We start from the raw sequence: 19378 nt of genomic DNA, 5'->3' as shown, positions 1-19378 counted from the left end.
ACGCAAAGGACAGTGTAGATGCAATAATGCCTTCTATCGACAGAACTCTGTCGATAAAAGGCATTATTCCTCGTAGAATGAGGTTTACATACATCGACAAAACTGCTGAGTTCTGTCGACGTTATGGCAACATAACTCAAAGGCAGTGTGGACGCATGTATAGTTTTGTCGACAAAAGTCTGCTTTTGTCGACAAAACCCTGTAGTCTAGATACACCCTTACAGACTAACAGCATAAGCTTTCATGGGTAAAACCCACTTCATCAGATTAATTGGGTTTTATCCATGAAAACTTATGCCCCAATAACTTCATTAGTCTCTAAGGTGCTACAGGATTCCTTGTTATTTTTGCAGATATAGACTAACATGGCTACCCCATGAGACTTTCCACTGAAGATAACAGAGTTATTCTGGATTTATACCAGTATAACTGAGATCAGAATCAGACATGTTATATGCTTACTAGCTGTAGGAAATCTCTGTTACATTAGGTTTAGGTCCAAGTATATTCGTAGTCAAAATACAGAGCTTTCTAGTATTTTTCACATTTCTCACCTTGTTTTTTAAGCTTTATACTTTAGAATTTTATTAATATAAGCAAACTGACATAGCTGCAATCTTTTGACATTGAAGTCAATATCACATTAAGACTGTGGCAAAAGCCTGAGCATCCGTCTCTGTAATTTATGTAACAAAACCTTTATAAACAAGTGAATTTGGGAAATGAATAGAAACACCAATGAAATAAAATAATGTCTGTGTTTGTGAAATGAATGAAGCTATTAGGGGAATGAAGTTGCTTATTAATTCATGCATATGCTGCATAGCGACTTTTTTAATACTGATTTTTTTTTTGTAATCAACCAACAAGAAACACTACTAAAAGTAATTATTCCAAAGCTGCAGGATTTTGTATTAACATTGTGGAGCCACAAGTACTGTAAGGTCAAATGAACACCACAACTTCCTCCTAAACATTTTGCCACAATATTAAATGCATGCAGGGAGGTTTGAGATAAATGTGAGTGGGAAAAGCATGAGTGAAATGGATAAACCTTATTTTGAAAAGTTCTCCGCAAGCACACAACATTGAGCATCAAGAACATTTTTCCACTGATCTAGTTACTAATGCCTCAATCGCTCACTATATTAGTGCAGGCTGCAAAGCATCATGTTGTTATTTACTTCAGCTATAGCTCATATCAAGATGTACCTATCCAATGCAAAATTAAACTAAGTAAAGGGGAGAGAGGAGAATGACATGGTGAGCGAGATATTTTTCTGTTCCAGTTGCTGATTGACTGTACTGCTATCTCTTAAAATGGTTTTATTTAGTTATTACAACCATCTCTCTGTAAATGACACTTAGGATTATTTAAGATTATGTTGTAATCCTTTTAATCCTCTGTGCTTTAAATTTCAGGCTAAACACCAAAGAGCAAACTAGCACTTAGCCGAAATGTTTAAAGCATGTGATTTGAACATAAACCTTCTTTTATTCACCACATCTCTGATGAAGACCTAGTGCAACACATGAGTTAGTCATGGAGATCAGTTCAGTATCTCACTGCAAATTGCTCTGTTTGCTCAGATTTTGTTGAAACTGCTTCAAACTACTTCTGTTTACTGCTGCCATATCATCAATCAACCAACCAAATAAAGGTAAGTTATGCTGCAGAACACTGCTGTACACTAGTTGATGAAAGAAGGAGTTTAAAATTCATAAAAATAGATAATGTGCACGCATTTTAAGATTTCTTAGGCCTTGTTCTGTTCAGACTTACCTTAGTTTAGAAAAGGAATAACTCAGTTAAAAATAGTGGAGTAAATGTGCACAAGATCAGAATCCAATCCCAAAGCTTCCTGCCTAAATTTCATTTGCTGAAAGGTTATATATTTTTCTGCCCAGTTAATAAGTTCCATATTAATTAATTATGTATAATTTCTCTTTGTGGTGTACATTTACTAAGTTGTGTACTTTTCCTAGTCAGAATTCAAATTCCATATTTCCTGCAACTTTGGGTGTATGATTTTCTTCAACAGAAAAATCTCACTACAGGCAATCCCTGGGTTACATACAAGATAGGGACTGTAGGTTTGTTCTTAAGTTGAATTTGTATGTAAGACGGAACTGGTACATATTGTAGGGGAAACTCTAGCCAAACATTTCTCCAGAGCTCAGTTTTATTCTCCCACACCTCACTTCCCTCAGTCCTTTATTCTCAAGCTGAGGTGTCTGCTGAGAAAAGCCGCTCCGCGTCTCCCTGGTCTGCTGGGGGGGGGGGGTGTTGCCTCACCCCATTTGTAAGTAGGGAACTGATGTAAGTCTGATCCATGTAACCCAGGGACTGCCTGTAGTCATTTTCTGTTTGTGAACTATAATGCTTGGTCTTAGACCGAGCATCCAGGGTAAATCAAACTCAGAATTTTTTAGCCAGTTATGATAGAATACGTGAGCAGAAACCAACATTGCTCTGTTTTAGTCAAGAATGAATGCTTTATTGTTCACTATGTAATGAAACAAAAACCCACCAACCATGCTTTGTTGCTGTGCTTTTGTACATGCAATCATATTTATTATGATAATTTCAAAATAGGCCATCTAATGTAGGTAATCAAATAGTAGTGCAAACCGTCTAGATTTAGTTTTCCAGAAAATCCTTTCAGATTCTTTTCATTCCAACAGAACGATGAATAAGTAGATTCAAAGGGTGGCTCTATATTTTAAATGAATAAAACATGAAGAGTGTTTCTGAAGTATTCAGCAACAAGTATACACCACCTTCTGTCTTGGACTCTTTCTTTACTCCCCCTTTCTACTCTTTCTACCCATCTAGCACCAGTCCTGTCAGTTGAAATGTCACCATTGTTGGTACAAACAACTCTTGCCATCTCTAATCTCTAATTTCTCTCCCACTTAGTTGTTATTCTGAAACCATTAAAGAGTACTTATTTTCTCTATGCTGATACAAATATTTCAGTGGTCTCTATTAGCTCTTCTGATGTGTAAGGTTTGCAAAGCTTGGCATTTCTAGGGAGATAGAACTAAAGAATGAGAGCAAAGTGGAGTTGTTCACCCTACCAATACACTGTGTCCATGAATTGTCAAGCCTCAGAAAGTCAAATTTTATAAAACACTGTCAGGGTATGTCTACACTACAAAGTTAATTCGAACTAACAGACGTTAGTTCGAATTAACTTTGATAGGTACTACACATACAAACCGCTAGTTCGAACTTCATTCGAACTAGCGGAGCGCTTAATTCGAACTACGTAAACCTCATTCTACGAGGATTAACGCCTAGTTCAAATTAAGTAGTTCAGATTAAGGGCTGCATAGCCACTTAATTCGAACTAGTGGGAGGCTAGCCCTCCCCAGCTTGCCCTGGTGGCCACTCTGGGAACCACCAGGGAAACTCGTCTGACCCCTTACTGGCCCCGGAGCCTTTAAAGGGGCACAGTCTGGCTACGGTGCCCGTGCCAGGTGCAAGCCTGCCAGCACCCAGCCAGCAGACCCTACACCTGGCACAGCACGAGCCAGCCACCCGCTGCCCCCCAGCCCTCCGCCTCTTCCCAAGACCAGGCTGGCAGCTCCCGGGAGCCTGCCTGCGACCGCAAGAGGTGGGCACCTGCCTGGTCTAGTGCGGACATCGTGGACCTCATCAAGGTTTGGGGGGAAGCCTCCAACGTCCACGACCTCCATCCTAGACACAGGAAAGTGGCCGTCTAGGGCAGGATAGCTGCCAGCCTGGCCACCCAGGAGCAGGTTTGCATGAAAATCAAGGTGGTCGAGTGAGACCCCGAACCTGAGCCCTGATCTTAGAACATAAAAACATAAGAATGGCCGTACTGGGTCATACCAAAGGTCTATCTAGCCCAGTAGCCTGTCTGCTGACAGCGGCCAACAGTAGGTACCTGGAGGGGATGGACCGAAGACAATGACCAAGCCATTTGTCTCGTGCCATCCATCTCCAGCCTTCCACAAACAGAGGCCAGGGACACCATTTCTACCCCCTGGCTAATACCACTCCATGGACACAACCTCCATGAATTTATCTAACTTCTCTTTAAACTCTGTTCTAGTTCTAGCCTTCACAGCCTCCTGCAGCAAGGAGCTCCACAGGTTGACTATTTGCTTTGTGAAGAAGAACTTTCTTTTATTAGTTTGAAGCCTGCTACCCATTCATTTCATTTGGTGTCCTCTAGTCCTTCTATTATGGGAACTAATGAAGAACTTTTCTTTATGCACCCTCTCCACACCACTCATGCTTTTATAGACCTCTATCATATCCTCCCTCAGTCTCCTCTTTTCTAAGCTGAAGTCCCAGTCTCTTTAGCCTCTCTTCATATGGGACTTGTTCCAAACCCCTGATCATTTTAGTTGCCTCTTCCCCCCTCCCACCTCCTTTTCCCAGTCTCCCCAAGTTTTGTTCAATAAAGAGAGTTTCTATTTTTGAACACACAGGTCCTTTCTTTTGTACATCAGGAATGGGGGCTAGGGAGGTGTAAGTGGAAGGAGGTAAGGGAGGAATGGGGTACGAGCCCCCGATGGGGAGGACTGGTGTGGCTCTGTGGGCTCCTCGGGGTGGAAGCTCTCCTGCAGCCCCCCGATTGACCCCCCACCGGATGGCAGCCTGCGGCAAGTGCAGCCGGGCTGAGGGCCGAGTGCTGTGATGTGCTGAGTGTGGGTATTCAGGGCACTCCAAGCCAGGACTGCTTTGCTGTCCCTCATCGAGTTAGACAAGCAAGCGGGGAACCCCTGAGAACTGTCTGTCCGGGGTGGGGGTCGGGTCCCTTGAAGCACAGCCCTCAACTAGCCTGAGACAGCAGCTCCATGCTCCAAGTCCTAACCTGATGCCCTGCCGGCACTGCTTCCGGCCATCCTTAACCTCGGTTCAGGGTCCACTCAATGTGGACATGCTAGTTCGAATTAGCAAAACACTAATTTGAACTAGTTTTTAGGTCTGGATGCACTAGTTCGAATTAGCTTAGTTCGAATTAACTAATTCAAATTAAGTTAGTTCGAATTAGTGCTGTAGTGTAGACATACCCTCAGATATTAAGAGGATAGTTGCAAAAGCCTGTAAGGGTCTGAGGTGCACATGTCCTACCAACTTCCAGTGGTCTTATATCCTATAGGTGCCTTCAGAAATATTCTGCTTACACATTTAGATAAAATGGGTCCAAATGATCTATTCCACCCAGAGCTGGTAGGTGGGGAACGAATCCCATTTTAGGAAGCGAGTTACAATACCTGATTCCTTGTTCTACCCAGTCAGAGTTGCAAGCAAAAGCTGCCTGGTGACTGCACTAACACCTGCAAGCTGGCAACAGTCCCTAAGAGAATTTGAATCATCTGAAGAAATCTTGATCTTAGCACATGCCAGCCATGTTATATCCCCACTTTATATTCCATCATCCTAGTAGCTGTAGGATAGATGGCATAGAAGCCTACTATGCTAGCTCTAAAAAAGGGGTCTTGCCTATAGAGCAGGACTAGGAGCAGAAAGGCTCATCCCTTGAGATGATTTCTAATCTAGTAAAGCTCATTGAAGCTGACTTATGGAAGCATCACTGCTTTGGAACTCAAACACTGTTGTAAAGACCTAAATTCCAATATAATCCAGTCCTCCAAGGTCTTAACACAGCATACTAAGCTTCTCTCCCACATGGAATCCACACCTGCTCCTAACTTGGAAGCAATTCAATCATTGCTAGTGATGCCACGTGCAGCCTGGCTAAGTAACATGCCCGTTTCTTACTCCATCTGGCAGAAAATATAAATGCTAAGATGCACCTTCCTCAGCACAAACAGCTCTTCATGGCTGGCATGGGGAGCAGGACCGAGAGATCCAGGGGAGATGAATGAAGGGACAATGACCCTCTAAGCGGGAGAACAAGGAAGCGTGAATAGGTTTGGGGATGATAAGACCTTAAACTTTACCCAAAGTTCAGGCCTTATTGTGAGGTCTGAAATAATTTGTGTTACATTTCTCTTGTACTACTCCTTGCTCATCTCTCCACTTGTTCTTCCACCAAATAGGAGAGTATTGCAAAAAAAAAGTCTTGAGTGCCTGTTCTGTGTAGATGAGATCTGCATTTCAAGTTGTGATCAAGTTGATGAAATAAAATATTAAACACAATTTTACCCTTTCACTACGTAAATATAGAGGCATCTCCTTTGTAAAGCTACTGTTAATTGACCACCATATTTATCAAAGTCACACAGTATAAACTTTACTTTACTGTAAACCAAGGCATGAATTAGAAGTATACTCCTTGAATTACTAAAATAAATTTGTTTATAAATAACAACTGAAGAAAGGACACTTCTCACTGTTAAATTCTCCCTTCTGAAGCCCTATGTAAAATTCCAAAAACTTGGATGGAAAAAATATCGTTATAGCGCTCGATTCAGCTCCCATGACATCAAAAAAAGCATTTCTGTTTATTTCAATGGGTGTTGGACTGGGTCCCTACAGTGGAACAGTTATAATAACCTTTTTTTTTAGCATCCAGAACCTAGAATTTCAACCCTAGAATAATGCCTTTCTTGTCATTGAAAAGCATTTATCATGCCATTCAGTGAAATGGCATATTGATGAAAAAAATTAAGCAACATTGTTTTCCATCAAATAAAATGATTAGCATATGAGAAACATATAAACTTCTGAATTGGCTCTAATGGATGCAAAGTTCTTCTTCTTCCAGCCCTTCCCACTCAGGAATGAACCTCGGTCACTGCAGCCATGAGCAGAAATAAAAATAAACAGCTTAACCACTCTCAGTTGGATCAGAGCTTAAGTAAGCAATTTGAGAAAGTTCTGTTTATGGAAGTTCTTTAGGTGAAGGATTCTGGGCTTAAACCCAAAGCAATTACCTGCTAAGTTTTAAAAACAAATTGAATATAGAACATTAATCAATACATCAACAGGTTTTCAAGTGTTTTTAGTAGAGTCAATCATCAGGGCTCTTTAGCCTAGAAAAAATAGTAAACTGAATCTGGATAAAATGTTATGATTTTAAATTTGTTTAAGAAGCAAGTGTTGTATTAAAGGAAGCTGTAGTTACTAAAATATCTAAACAAGGAAATGAAACCTAGCTCTTCACCTTAAAGGGAGAATGGAATGAACAAATAGTTTCTTACCTGAAAGACATTCTTTCTACTAGATTTCTCTTTAGTCCATTCAATATGAGCTCCACACAAATCCACCCATTCTGGTTTATACCCTGCTTTCTGCAAATGAAAATTAAATGTGAAGTTAAAATTGAGTGTACAGAAATGGGGACTGTTACCAGAGAGAAAGAGAGTGGATCAATTTCAACTAGCAGATAATTGTAGTATTGCTGCTAGCACTATGCTGTAGGGCCTATCACAGCTCCCTCTTCCCTGTTACTATAGCATGTAGTCCTTTTTTCAGAGATCTCAATGGGAATTACATGTGTGTACATCTGCACACACATGTGATGTTTCATTAAGCTATTTCCTAATTAAAAATAAAATTATTAGAGATTTAATGCTTTCTTGCTGAACCTGAAAAATGCTTGTGTAGAATAGATTAATCATTAGTTCTGATTGATACACGTGGAAAGAAATGAGACTGTAGAAGAATGAGTACCTCAGCTCCACAGTAAGTTGAGCAAGTTAGGGAGGGGGAAGATGTGGTGTCTCAATCTCATGAGATGCCCACATCCATAAATAACACAAAGTCAAAGGGCTGGAGGTGCACTAAGTACACTCTCATGAGTGTTCAACACCTTATACGCCACTACATATCAAGACTACAATTTTTTTTTAAAAATTCCATACAGTTCCTCCTGCATTTGAGCAGAGTAATAACTGAGTGATCTTAATGGTCACTTTGACTCATTGTTTCTGTCCCTCATTTTTTAATACTAGTTTACCATCAGTGGATCTCAAAGCACTTCACAAAGAAGGCAACATCATCTTGACTTTTCAGAGAAACAGATGCACAGATATGGGAAGAGATAGAAATGGGAACAAGACTCGTCTTTCCTGAATTCCATTCCAGTGTTCTATCCACTAAGCCATATTGCCATTTTAAACCACCTTAACTTTAAGGGTGCTATCAGTTGTAAATAAAACTAAATAGCAGCAGGCATTGTGGTGATTCCAGTACAATCACACTATTGGGCTGCACAGGATACTCACTAAAATTTCCCTGATGTTGTTAACAATGGCTTAAAAACACACATCTCCAAGGATTGTTTTGAATTTGCTAAAAAAAAAAAAAAAAAAAATAGGGATGTGTTGTGCTGAGACAAGCATAGTGAAAAATCCTAGTCAAATGGTTTGCAGTCATAGAACCTAGTGCTTTTCAGGACTGGAGTTATACTCCTCATTTGCCAAACCATACTACTACTGTGGCTGTGTCTAGATTACACAGTTCTTCCAGAAAAAAAGATACACAAATTGAGAACTAGTCATGTGCAACTGTGACAAAACCTTACTAAAATCAACAATTATCATTCTTATTGCTTCCCTCTTATCCATTAGGCTAACAGACCTGTCAAATAAGACAATTAGGTTGGGTTGGTTTGACTTTTTTTTTTTTAACAAATCCATGATGTCTTTTCTTTGTAACCCTATTATCCTCCACATGCTTCAAAATCATTGTTTAATTTGTTCCTATATTTTTCTAGGTATTGAAGTAAAGCCGGCTGCTCTGCAATTCATCTTTTTTGTCACCCCTTTTAAAAAAATCGCTACTATGTCTGCCCTTTTTCGGTACTCTGGGTCCTCACCCTTCCTTCTAGAGTTATCAAACATAATTGCTTAAGGTTTCATAATTACTTCAGCTAGTTCCTTAAGCCTGCTCAGATTAATGTCATCAGGCCCTGCAAATTAAATACATTTAAATTAGCTAACTGTTCAATAATTTGTTCTTTCCCTAGTTGGCTTGCGTTCTATCCTCAGGCTATGTCTAGATTGCAGGCTTCTTTCAGAAGAAGCTTTTCCAGAAGAGATCTTCAATGAGGAGTAACGGTAGTTCGAATTAAGAGTGTTAATTCGAACTACCTAGCCTGAGCCGCGTGTAGCCGTGGGCAGGTAGTTCGAACTACCAGGCATTTAAAAATGGCAGTGCCCAGGAACATGCAAATGAAGCCCAGGATATTTAAATCCCGGGCTTCATTTACAAGTTCGAATGACTACATTAGCCACCCTAGTTCGAACTAGGGTGGCTAGTGTAGCCATACCCTGAAATAGTGCCTGCACATTGCCAAAGCTCATCAAAAAAGTGATCTGCTTTTTTGAAAGAAGCATCCACACTGAATGGATGCTATCTCACATTTAAGCTGTGATTACTATGGATGGAGTGGACACTAGAGCACCTGCATTTTTTCCTCTTTCTTCTTCTTTCAAAAGACCTCCTTCTTCCCTGTCCATGCATGCTTTTTTCCAAAAGAGCTCTTTTGGAAAAAGGCTTCTTCCTCATAGAAAGAGGTTTACCAATGTCAGAAAATCCCCTCTGTTATTTCAATTTTCTTTAAAAAAAAAAAAACGTGATTGCAGTGTGAACTTACTTGACTTTTTTCTGAAAAACAGACGTTTTTTCTGAAGAACAGCCATTTTTCTTAAAAAAAACCTCTGTAGTGTAGACATACCCTCAGTGTTGTTAATATTGGGTTGAGTAGCTAGTTATAGTTAAGCTCATTAGTGAAGACCGAAGCAAAATAGGCAGTAGGCACCTGAGCTATCCTGATGTCACTACTTATTAACTCCCTTTTCCCATGAAGTTGAGGACTTACACTTTCCTTTGTCTTTCTTTTCCTCCTTATGTATTAAAAACCCTCTTCTTACTGACATTTATGTCCCTTACTAGCGTAGCTCATATTGTGCATTAGCCTTTCTGACTTTCCTATATGCTTGTGCTATTCTTTTGTACTCCTTAGCAATTAATCTATATTTGCACTTTTTAATTTTCAGATTAAAGACTTTGCTAAGTAGCCATATTGGCCTTTTACTATTATTGCCTATCTTTCCCTCACATTGGCATAGCTTGCAATTGTGCCTTTAATAGTGTACCCTTGAAAACTCTCAGAATTCTTTTTCCCTTTTAGATTTTCTTCCTATGGGACCTTATCTACCAGTTCTCTAAGTCTGTTAAACTCTTTTTTTTTAAGTCTATTATCTTTCTTCTGCTGATGTATTAGGTTATCAAATAGTCTCTTCAGGGAAGCAATGATAGAAGCCACATTGTTTGAGACATTTAAAAGAATGAAAAATTCAGGGAACAATCCTGCTTCAGCAGGGAGATGGAGTGGTTGACCTTAAGTCTTTTGCATCTTTAAATTTCTAGGATGTTATGAAAAAGTGCATGGTAATATAGTTTGGAAGCCTCTAAGCAATCTATGTACAAAGAGGCTGTTTATTCTTTATCATGTTGAATTCTGGTGTTTATTCAATTTCAGCTTTGAAATAAGCAATGAATAAGGAGTGATAGATTCTCTTGTCCCCTTCTCATATATGTGGGACAGGTGGCAGGCTTGGGAAAAGATATTTGAAAGAAAGTTAGTCTTCTGCTTCCGATACATGACTCTTTACTAGCCATCATTTGAACTGGAAAATATTCTCATATGAGGAATGAATTTAGTGTCTTTAAATGTAGGGGTCATTACTGCAGATCCAAAAAGTCAGATTTTTTTCATAATTTATAATCAGAGATAGGAAATTTCCTGGAATGAAAAGTAAGAATTATAGCTGCTGGGGTATGAGCTTTAAACTTGCTTTAAGCCTACAAAAGCCAGTACATTTACATTCAATCATAACTTTCTTGTAATGTTGCAATTCTAATGGTTCCTAAGTAAGGGGAAGCAGAGTAGTGTAATGGACGGCAATAAATAAAACTTTGGTTCTATTTCCAGCCTTACCTCTTGCTTGATGGGTAAACATGGAAAAGTAACTTAATTTCTCCCTCCATTTCCCTATCTGTAAAATGGAGACAATGATACTGACCTCCTCTGATTAATGCTTTGAATTTTCTGGATGAAATACACTATTTTAGAGCTAGATATTATGATTACTAAAAATGGATGTCTAGTATGCACATGTGGCCCTATTTAAATGTACATGAAGTCCATGTGTAAGGCCCACAGGCAGAACCAAACCTGGGACCTTTGGGGCTTAGTGCATGAGCCTCTACAGTTACAAATGGTCTAAATGTCACTACATGGGTCAGTGAATCACACGCAGTAAGTGTATGGGTTGGTTACACATGAATATGTATGAAAGTACAATATGGCCTCATGTTGTCTTATGTGGTGTGCGATCCACAGTTCGATTCTTAATTGTAGGCATAACACACACATCTTGTAAATGAGTGAATTAAGTCTACCATGAGAGGACCCAATATTTAATGTCCTTGCCTTATGCTTTTCAGTCAGACCAAGTATGTTATATCAATGTTGCTGGTGGGGCTTATGCTGTGAATTGATATAAGTGTCTGTTACAATGAAATCTTCCTGTGCATGTGCTAAATATCCTCAGCTCAATAAACTCTTCAAATAAACTGCACTCATCTTTCTCAGTAAAAATTACAAATACTGTATTTGGAAACAGAATTTTATTTAGGGAATTCTAGACTTCCTAAGATAAGCAGAAAATAGATTATGGAGCTATGATCCATTTTGATCATGTAATCAATTTAAAATACAAAAAACATAAAACAGATTTTGTGACTTTTATAAAGTGATCTGAAACAAAATTTTTATTAGAAACAATCAAACTAGGATATAAATTTATGAAATCATTGCATTTCCTTTATATGTTTATTAATATTTTAACAGTTTTTAAAACACATATCTCTCAATCTTTCCTTCTATGTTTTATACTAATTTTTTTTCCTAAATAATACTAATAATGGGGACACACAGGGCTGGATTAAGACATACTGAGGCCCTAAGGTATGTCAAGTTTAAGAAGCTCCTTAGCATTATCAAAACATGACATTTAGTATTTTTTTGTATTTAGAGACCCCTGTAATCTGAGTCCCTAGAAGGAAGTTTATTCAGCTTGGCTACATCTAGACTGGCATGATTTTCCGAAAATGCTTTTAATGGAAAAGTTTTCCATTAAAAGCATTTTCGGCAAAGCACGCCTAGAATGATAGGGTGCCACAAAAAAACCCCGCTCGCCATTTTCGCGATCGGGGCTTTTTTGCAGAAAACACTACTGTGCTGTTTACACTGGCCCTTTTGTGCAAAAGTCTTTTGGAAAAAGACTTTTGCCCAAACGGGAGCAGCATAGTATTTCTGGAAAAGCACTGACGATCTTACATGAGATCGTCAGTGCTTTTCCGGAAATTCAAGCGGCCAGTGTAGACAGCTGGCAAGTTTTTCCACAAAATCAGATGATTTTGTGGAAAAACTTGCCAGTATAGACACACTTTGAAGTAGGAATAAGAGCCTCCGGAAAAGGGCGCTTTTTTCGGAGGATCGGGGCCAGTGTAGACGCTCTTTTCTGGCTTTTTTAAAAGCCGGAAAAAAGCGGCGGACATTTTTATTTAAATGCCGCGGGGGATATTTAAATCCCCCGCGGATTTCCCTACTACGATAGGTGAAATTTACATGCCCCTTCCGGAAAAGGGGCCAGTGTAGACGAGCCCCTTGTGTGTAAATCCAGCACTGGGGCCACTTGCCATCACAGTCCTGAAAAGAACTGTGAACCCAATACATCTCTTGTTGAAGTCAACAATTTTATTATCGGCTTAACTGGGATCAGATTCTACGTCTATCATAGGGATACAAAAACAAGGAATAACCCAGTTAAAATGTATGAATATAGGTATAATTAATTCTGTGAATTAGAATATTATTAAAAACTATGGAAAATATATTTTAAATTGCCAAAAAATATTACTCTTCAGCAATAAGAGAAGGAATATATGTATGTGATTTAATTCCCCTTCCACCTCCCCCCCATGTTGCCTAAGTGGCTATACAGTGAAGTATTGTTCTTTTTATAATGATTCATCGTTATTTTAAATTTTAACTTTATATACAGTACTCAAGAATTAATGAATTAATAACCTTATAATCCAACACAGTATTTATCTTTTTGTTAAATCACATCATTTTCCTGTTATAAATAAAATTGCTATGTTATTAAATTCATACAAGAATGAATGAACGTTGGCTTTATTGCATTATTTAATTAATGGTTGAGTTCCCCCTTTGCCGAAATAAACAATATTTGAAAAATAACAGTAACAGTAAACAAATGATTCTTAGCAAACTTCCTTGTATGATTCCTTTTTAGCTATCAAAATTATAGCAGGGTGAATGGGTTTAAAACACAAACATTGCATTAGATGCATCAGATAGAACCAGCTTGCCTGGATTTATGTAATTTGAGCAAGAACTTCTCTAATGTATTAAATTTGGGTTTGACAGGTTGGATGATGACATAATTAGCAGTGAAAGCCGTTGACTCTTCATGTTTTATGAAAATATTTGACAGAATGGCAAAAAAGAAAGCTCAATCTGCATTCCAAAATTGTGATTTATTACTGAAATTTCAGATTAATTTCCTAAAAGCCAAAGTCTAGCACACTTTTGTTTTGTCCCCAAAACAGCCAAACATAGAGCAACATTAATTCATGTCTGTAATTTAGTTCCTGCTTTCATAGCCTCACCACCTAAAAGACATTTATGGGAGAGGAAGCTTAATCTAAGTGAGAGGACAATAGGGCTATGGTCAGGTCAGAGGGAACATGTGTTGAAATGTGCAGGCTATTTGTCCTAACATGAGATATGACAAAATGAGGAAGGCCAGCAAACAGAAAGGAGATGATAGGGCCAGGATCTGGAAAGTTACGGTAAAAGGTTTCTCAGTTTAAGCATGGGCCCATATTGGTTACTCTGCCAAATGTGACCTTTTATTTAAAAAGGTAAGAAAGATAAAAATATAAGAATGAGAATATTATTTCACTGACCCTGAACATGCATATGATGTACTTATTTCTCATTTAAACTGAGTTAGCTTTAGATTTGGATCAGATCTTCATTCTTTGATAAAGTTCCTTCATACCACTCACTAAACTACCCCAACAGGAGTTGATGGAAATTCTGCCAGTGTGGGGGAATCTTGAGCTGACATGAACTAGGATATGTTGCTTTTACTCAAGTCTCTAAGTCCACTGGCATGCAGAGAGAAAGGAAGCCTCCTGAGGGCCTGGAGGAGATGTGATGGGGCTTGGAGAAGGTGGTGCTGGAGTATACATAATACATTCTAACAAACCTCATCTGGTGGAAGGGTTCTCCATCCGAGCACAAGCCTGTGGATAGGCAGAGAATGAGGCGGGTGGGGCCTTTACATGTTACTAGGTCTGGCCTCAGCACCCTGGGAGGCATTAGATCATGGAAGACGAAATGGTAGCATACAAGCACAGTTTCTTTCCCTGCCTAAGCTGTGCCAGGAGTGACTCGAGCAGCTCGTGACATTCATGAAATCCACCACTACTAGGTGTAATTTAAATAGCTGGTAAACCCAAAGATAAATTTTCTCTCATATTTGAAATTTCAGGCCGGATCCAGTACAAATTAATTCAATGGAAGTTTTGCTTTTTAGTAGAATGGGTGCAAGAATAAGTGTTTGGGGCCTGAATCTATAAGTTGTGGGAGTCCTTCCTGAAAGTAGCTGAGCATCCTCAATTGTGGGCAATACTGTATGAATTCCAATCAGTGGAAAAGAGAAGTTACTTATCTTACGAACATAAGAATGGCTGTACTGGGTCAGACCAAAGGTCCATCTAGCCCAGTAGCCTGTCTGCCGACAGTGGCCAGTGCCAGGTGCCCCAAAGCGGATGGACCGAAAACAATGATCAAGCGATTTGTCTTGTGCCATCCATCTCCAGACTCTCATAAACAGAGGCCAGGAACACCATTTCTATCCCCTGGCTAATAGCCTTTTATGGACCTAAACTCCATGGGTATGTCTACACTACCACCCTAGTTCGAACTAGGGTGGTAATGTAGGCAACCGGAGTTGCAAATGAAGCCCGGGATTTGAATTTCCCGGGCTTCATTTGCATCTTGCCGGGCGCCGCCATTTTTAAATGTCCGCTAGTGCGGACTCCGTGCCCCGCGGCTAAACGCGGCACGGACTAGGTAGTTCGGGTTAGGCTTCCTATTCCGAACTACCGTTACTCCTCGTTCCACTTAGTACTCCTAGTTCGAACTAGGGTGGTAGTGTAGACAAACCCCATGAAATTATCTAGCTTCTCTTTAAACTCTGTTATGGTCCTAGCCTTCACAGCCTCCTTTGGTAAGGAGTTCCACAGGTTGACTATGCGCTGGGTGAAGAAGTACTTTCTTTTATTAGTTTTAAACCTGCTACCCATGAATTTCATTTGGTGTCCTCTAGTTCTTCTATTACGGAAACTAATAAATATTTTTTTCTTTATTCACTCTCTCCACACCACTCATGATTTTATATACCTCTATCATATCCCCCCTCAGTCTCTTTTTTTCTAAACTGAAAAGTCCCAGTTGCTTTAGCCTCTCTTCATATGGCACCCGTTCCAAACCTCTAATCATTGTAGTTACCCTTTTCTGAACCCTTTCCAAGACCAAAATATCTTTTTTGAGGTGAGGAGACCATATCTGTACAAAGTATTCAAGATGTGGGCGTACCATAGTTTTATACAAGGGCAGTAAAATATTCTGTTGCTTATTTTCTATCCCTTTCTTAATAAATCTTAACATCCTATTTGCCTTTTTGACCGCCACTGCACACTGCGTGGAAGTTTTCAGAGAACTATCCACAATAACACCAAGATCTCTTTCCTGATTTGTCATAGCCAAATTAGCCCCCATCATACTGTACGTATAGTTGGGGTTATTTTTTCCAATGTGCATTACTTGACATTTATCCACATTAAATTTCATTTGCCATTTTGTTGCCCACTCAGTTTTGTGAGATCTTTTTGAAGTTCTTCACAGTCTGCTTCTGTCTTGACTATGTTAAACAGTTTATTTTCATCCACAAACTTTACCACCTCACTGCTTACCCCTTTCTCCAGATCATTTATGAATAAGTTGAACAGGATTGTTCTCAGGACTGACCCGTAGGGGACACCACTAATTACCCCTCTCCATTCCGAAAATTTACAATATATTCCTACCCTTTGTTTCCGGTCTTTTAATCAGTTCTCAATCCATGAAAGGACCTTTCCTCTTATCCCATGACAATGTAATTTATACAAGAGCCTTTGGTGAGAGGCCTTATCAAAGGCTTTCTGAAAATCTAAGTATACTATATCTACTAGATCCCCATTTTCTGCATGTTTGTTAACCCCTTCAAAGAACTCTAATAGATTAATAAGACATGATTTCCCTTTACAGAAACCATGTTGACTTTTGTCACACAAATTATGTTCTTCTATGTGCCTGACAATTTTATTCTTTACTATTGTTTCGACTAATTTGCCTGGTACTGAAGTTAGACTTACCAGTCTGTATTTGCCAGGATCACCTCTAGAGCCCTTTTTCAATATTGGTGTCACGTTAGCTATCTTCCAGTCATTAGGTACGGAAGCTGATTTAAAGGATAGGTTACAAACCACAGATAATAGTTCTGCCATTTCCCATTTGAGTTCTTTTAGAACCTTTGGATGAATGCCATCTGGTTCCAGTGATTTGTTAACGTTAAGTTTTTCTATTTTTGATCCAAAACCTCCTCTAATGACACTTCAATCCAGGACAGTTCCTTAGATTCATCACCCACAAAGGACGGTGCAGATTTGGGAATCTCCCTAACGTCCTCAGCCATGAAGACTGAAGCAAAGAAATCATTTAGTTTCTCCACAATGGTTTTATCGTCCTTGATTGCTCCTTTTGTATCTTGATTGTCTAGGGGACCACTGGTTTTTTAGCAGGCTTCCGGCTTCTAATGTACTTAAAAAACATTTTGCTATTGTTTTTTGAGTTTTTGTCTAGCTGCTCCTCAAAATCTTTTTTTGCTTTTCTTATTACATGTTTACATTTGATTTACAGTTTTTATGTTCCTTTCTATTTATCTCACTAGGATTAGACTTCCACTTCTTGAAAGATGCCTTTTTGTCCCTCACTGCTTCTTTTACATGTTGGTTAAGCCACAATGACTCTTTTTTAGGTCTCTTACTGTGTTTTTTAATTTGGGCCTCTTTTATGGTGTCTTTAAAAAGTTTCCATGCACCTTGCAGGGATTTGGCTCTAGTCACTGTGCCTTTTAATTTCCGTTTAACTAACCTCCTCATTTTTGTATAATTCCCCTTTTTGAAATTAAATGCCAGAGTGCTGGACTTCTGAGGTGTTCTTCCCACCACAGGAATGTTAAATGTTATTATATTATGGTCACTATTCCCAAGTGGTTCTGTAATATTTATCTCCTGGACCGGATTCTGTGCGCCATTCAGGACTAAATCGAGAATTGCCTCTCCCCTTGTGGGTTCCTGTACCAGCTGATCCAAGAAGCAGTCATTTAAGCCATTGAGAAATTTTATCTCTGCTTCTCTGCCTGAGGTGACATGTACCCAGTCAATATGGGGATAATTAAAATCCTCCACTATTATAGAGTTCTTTATTTTGGTAGCCTCTCTAATCTCCCTTAGCATTGCAATGTCAGTATCACTGTCATGGTGAGGTGGTTGATAATATATCCCAACTGCTAAATTCTTATTAATGTAGCATGGAATTACTATCCATAGTGATTCTATTGAACATGTTGATTCATTTAATATTTGTATTTCATTTGATTCTATGTTATCTTTCACATACAGTGCCACTCCACCACCCACACGGCCTGCTCTATCCTTCCGATTATATCCCGGTATGATTGTGTCCCGCAGATTTTCCTCATTCCACCAGGTTTCAGTGATGCCTATTATGTCAATCTCCTCCTTTAATATGAGGTACTCTAGTTCACCCATCTTATTAGTCAGACTCCTAGCATTTGTGTAGAAGCACTTTAAAAAATTGCCACTGTTTATTTGTCTGCCCTTCCCTGATGCATTGGATTCCTTTATATGGTGAGTTCTTTGAAAATGTGTGGTCTCTATCTGTATTCCACTGTGGAACACTTGTACTCCATGCTTCTGAGAGCAGAGAGTTCTTGCAAGCCGTGTTCATTGGTCTGAGTACATGCATCTGCTCTCTTCATTCTTTATTTCAAGAACATAAAGGATATGGTAGACCAATCATCTGTTCAGTTCCTTCTCTATCATGAATTCAAATATATTATCCAAAACAGAGGGAGACATGGGCAGGTAGCAGAATACAGTTAGGAACCACACATCTGAAAGTAACAGTTACTTAATTTATTGCAGTTCTGGTCTCCCATGTTTAAGAAGGATGAATTCAAACTGGAACAGGTACAAAGAAGGGCCACTAGGATGATCCGAGGAATGGAAAACCTATCTTATGAAAGGAAACTCAAGGAGCTTGGCTTGTTTACTTTAACCAAAAGAAGGCTGAGGGGGGACATGATTGCACTTTTTAAATATATTAGAGGGATAAATACCAGGGAGGGAGAGGTATTATTTAAGTTTAATACCAATGTGGACACAAGAACAAATGGATATAAGCTGGCTAGTAGGAAGTTTAGACTTGAGATTAGATGAAGGTTTCTAACCATTAGAGGAGTGAAGTTCTGGAACGGCCTTCCAAGGGAAGTAGTGGGGGCAAAAGATCTATCTGGTTTCAAGATTAAACTAGATGGGTTTATGAAGGGGATGGTTTGATGAGATAACAGGATCTTGGTATCTAATTGACCATTCATTATCAGTGGGAAATAGGTCAATGGAGGGATGATAGGAGTTACTATAGAGAACTTTCTGGGTGTCTGGCTGATGAGTCTTGCCCACATGCTCAGGGTTTAGCTGATTGCCATATTTGGGGTCGGGAAGGAATTTTCCTCCAGGGTAGATTGGCAGAGGCCCTGGAAGTTTTTCGCCTTCCTCTGTAGCATGGGGTACAGATCACAGCTAGAGGATCTCTGCATCTTGGGGTCTTCAAAGTATTTGAAGGCTTCAATATCTGAGATATAGGTGAGAGGATTATTCTAGGAGGGGTGGGTGAGATTTTGTGGCCTGCACTGTGCAGGGGATCAGACTAGATGATCATAATGGTCCCTTCTGACCTTGGAGTCTATGAGTCTATGAGTCTATGAGCTTTCCTTTCTTCAAATCCTGGTTCCCTATATGTATTCCACTATAGGTGTCTGACAAGCAGAACTCTGCCCCAAAGGATGTGTCAGCAGAGGATTATTGGAACCAGGCATAATCTCTCATGAATGTGTGGATGCAACTCTATGTAGCTGTCTTGAAAATGTCAATGAATTGATGCCACTGCGGCCTGTTGTGCCCTTACCCGTGTGTGGA

At 39.4% G+C, this 19378-nt stretch overlaps 1 protein-coding gene across 4 annotated transcripts in view; it reads right to left on the bottom strand.

Annotated features, from left to right (window-relative positions):
* Positions 1–19378, bottom strand: part of ARHGAP15 (Rho GTPase activating protein 15) — a 497535-nt gene that overhangs the window by 383281 nt on the left and 94876 nt on the right. For all 4 annotated transcript variants that reach the window (XM_075933317.2, XM_075933318.2, XM_025191035.3 and 1 more), the window contains one exon: positions 7147–7236. In XM_075933317.2, the coding sequence (XP_075789432.1) occupies positions 7147–7236 (90 nt within the window). The remainder of the gene's footprint in view (positions 1–7146; positions 7237–19378) is intronic.

The sequence above is a fragment of the Pelodiscus sinensis genome, chromosome 7 (assembly GCF_052426305.1).
Source record: "Pelodiscus sinensis isolate ZL-2025 chromosome 7, ASM5242630v1, whole genome shotgun sequence".
Lineage (NCBI taxonomy): Eukaryota > Metazoa > Chordata > Testudines > Trionychidae > Pelodiscus > Pelodiscus sinensis.
The sequence above is the reverse complement of the archived record's forward strand: the minus strand, read 5'-3'. Positions and strand labels throughout refer to the sequence as shown.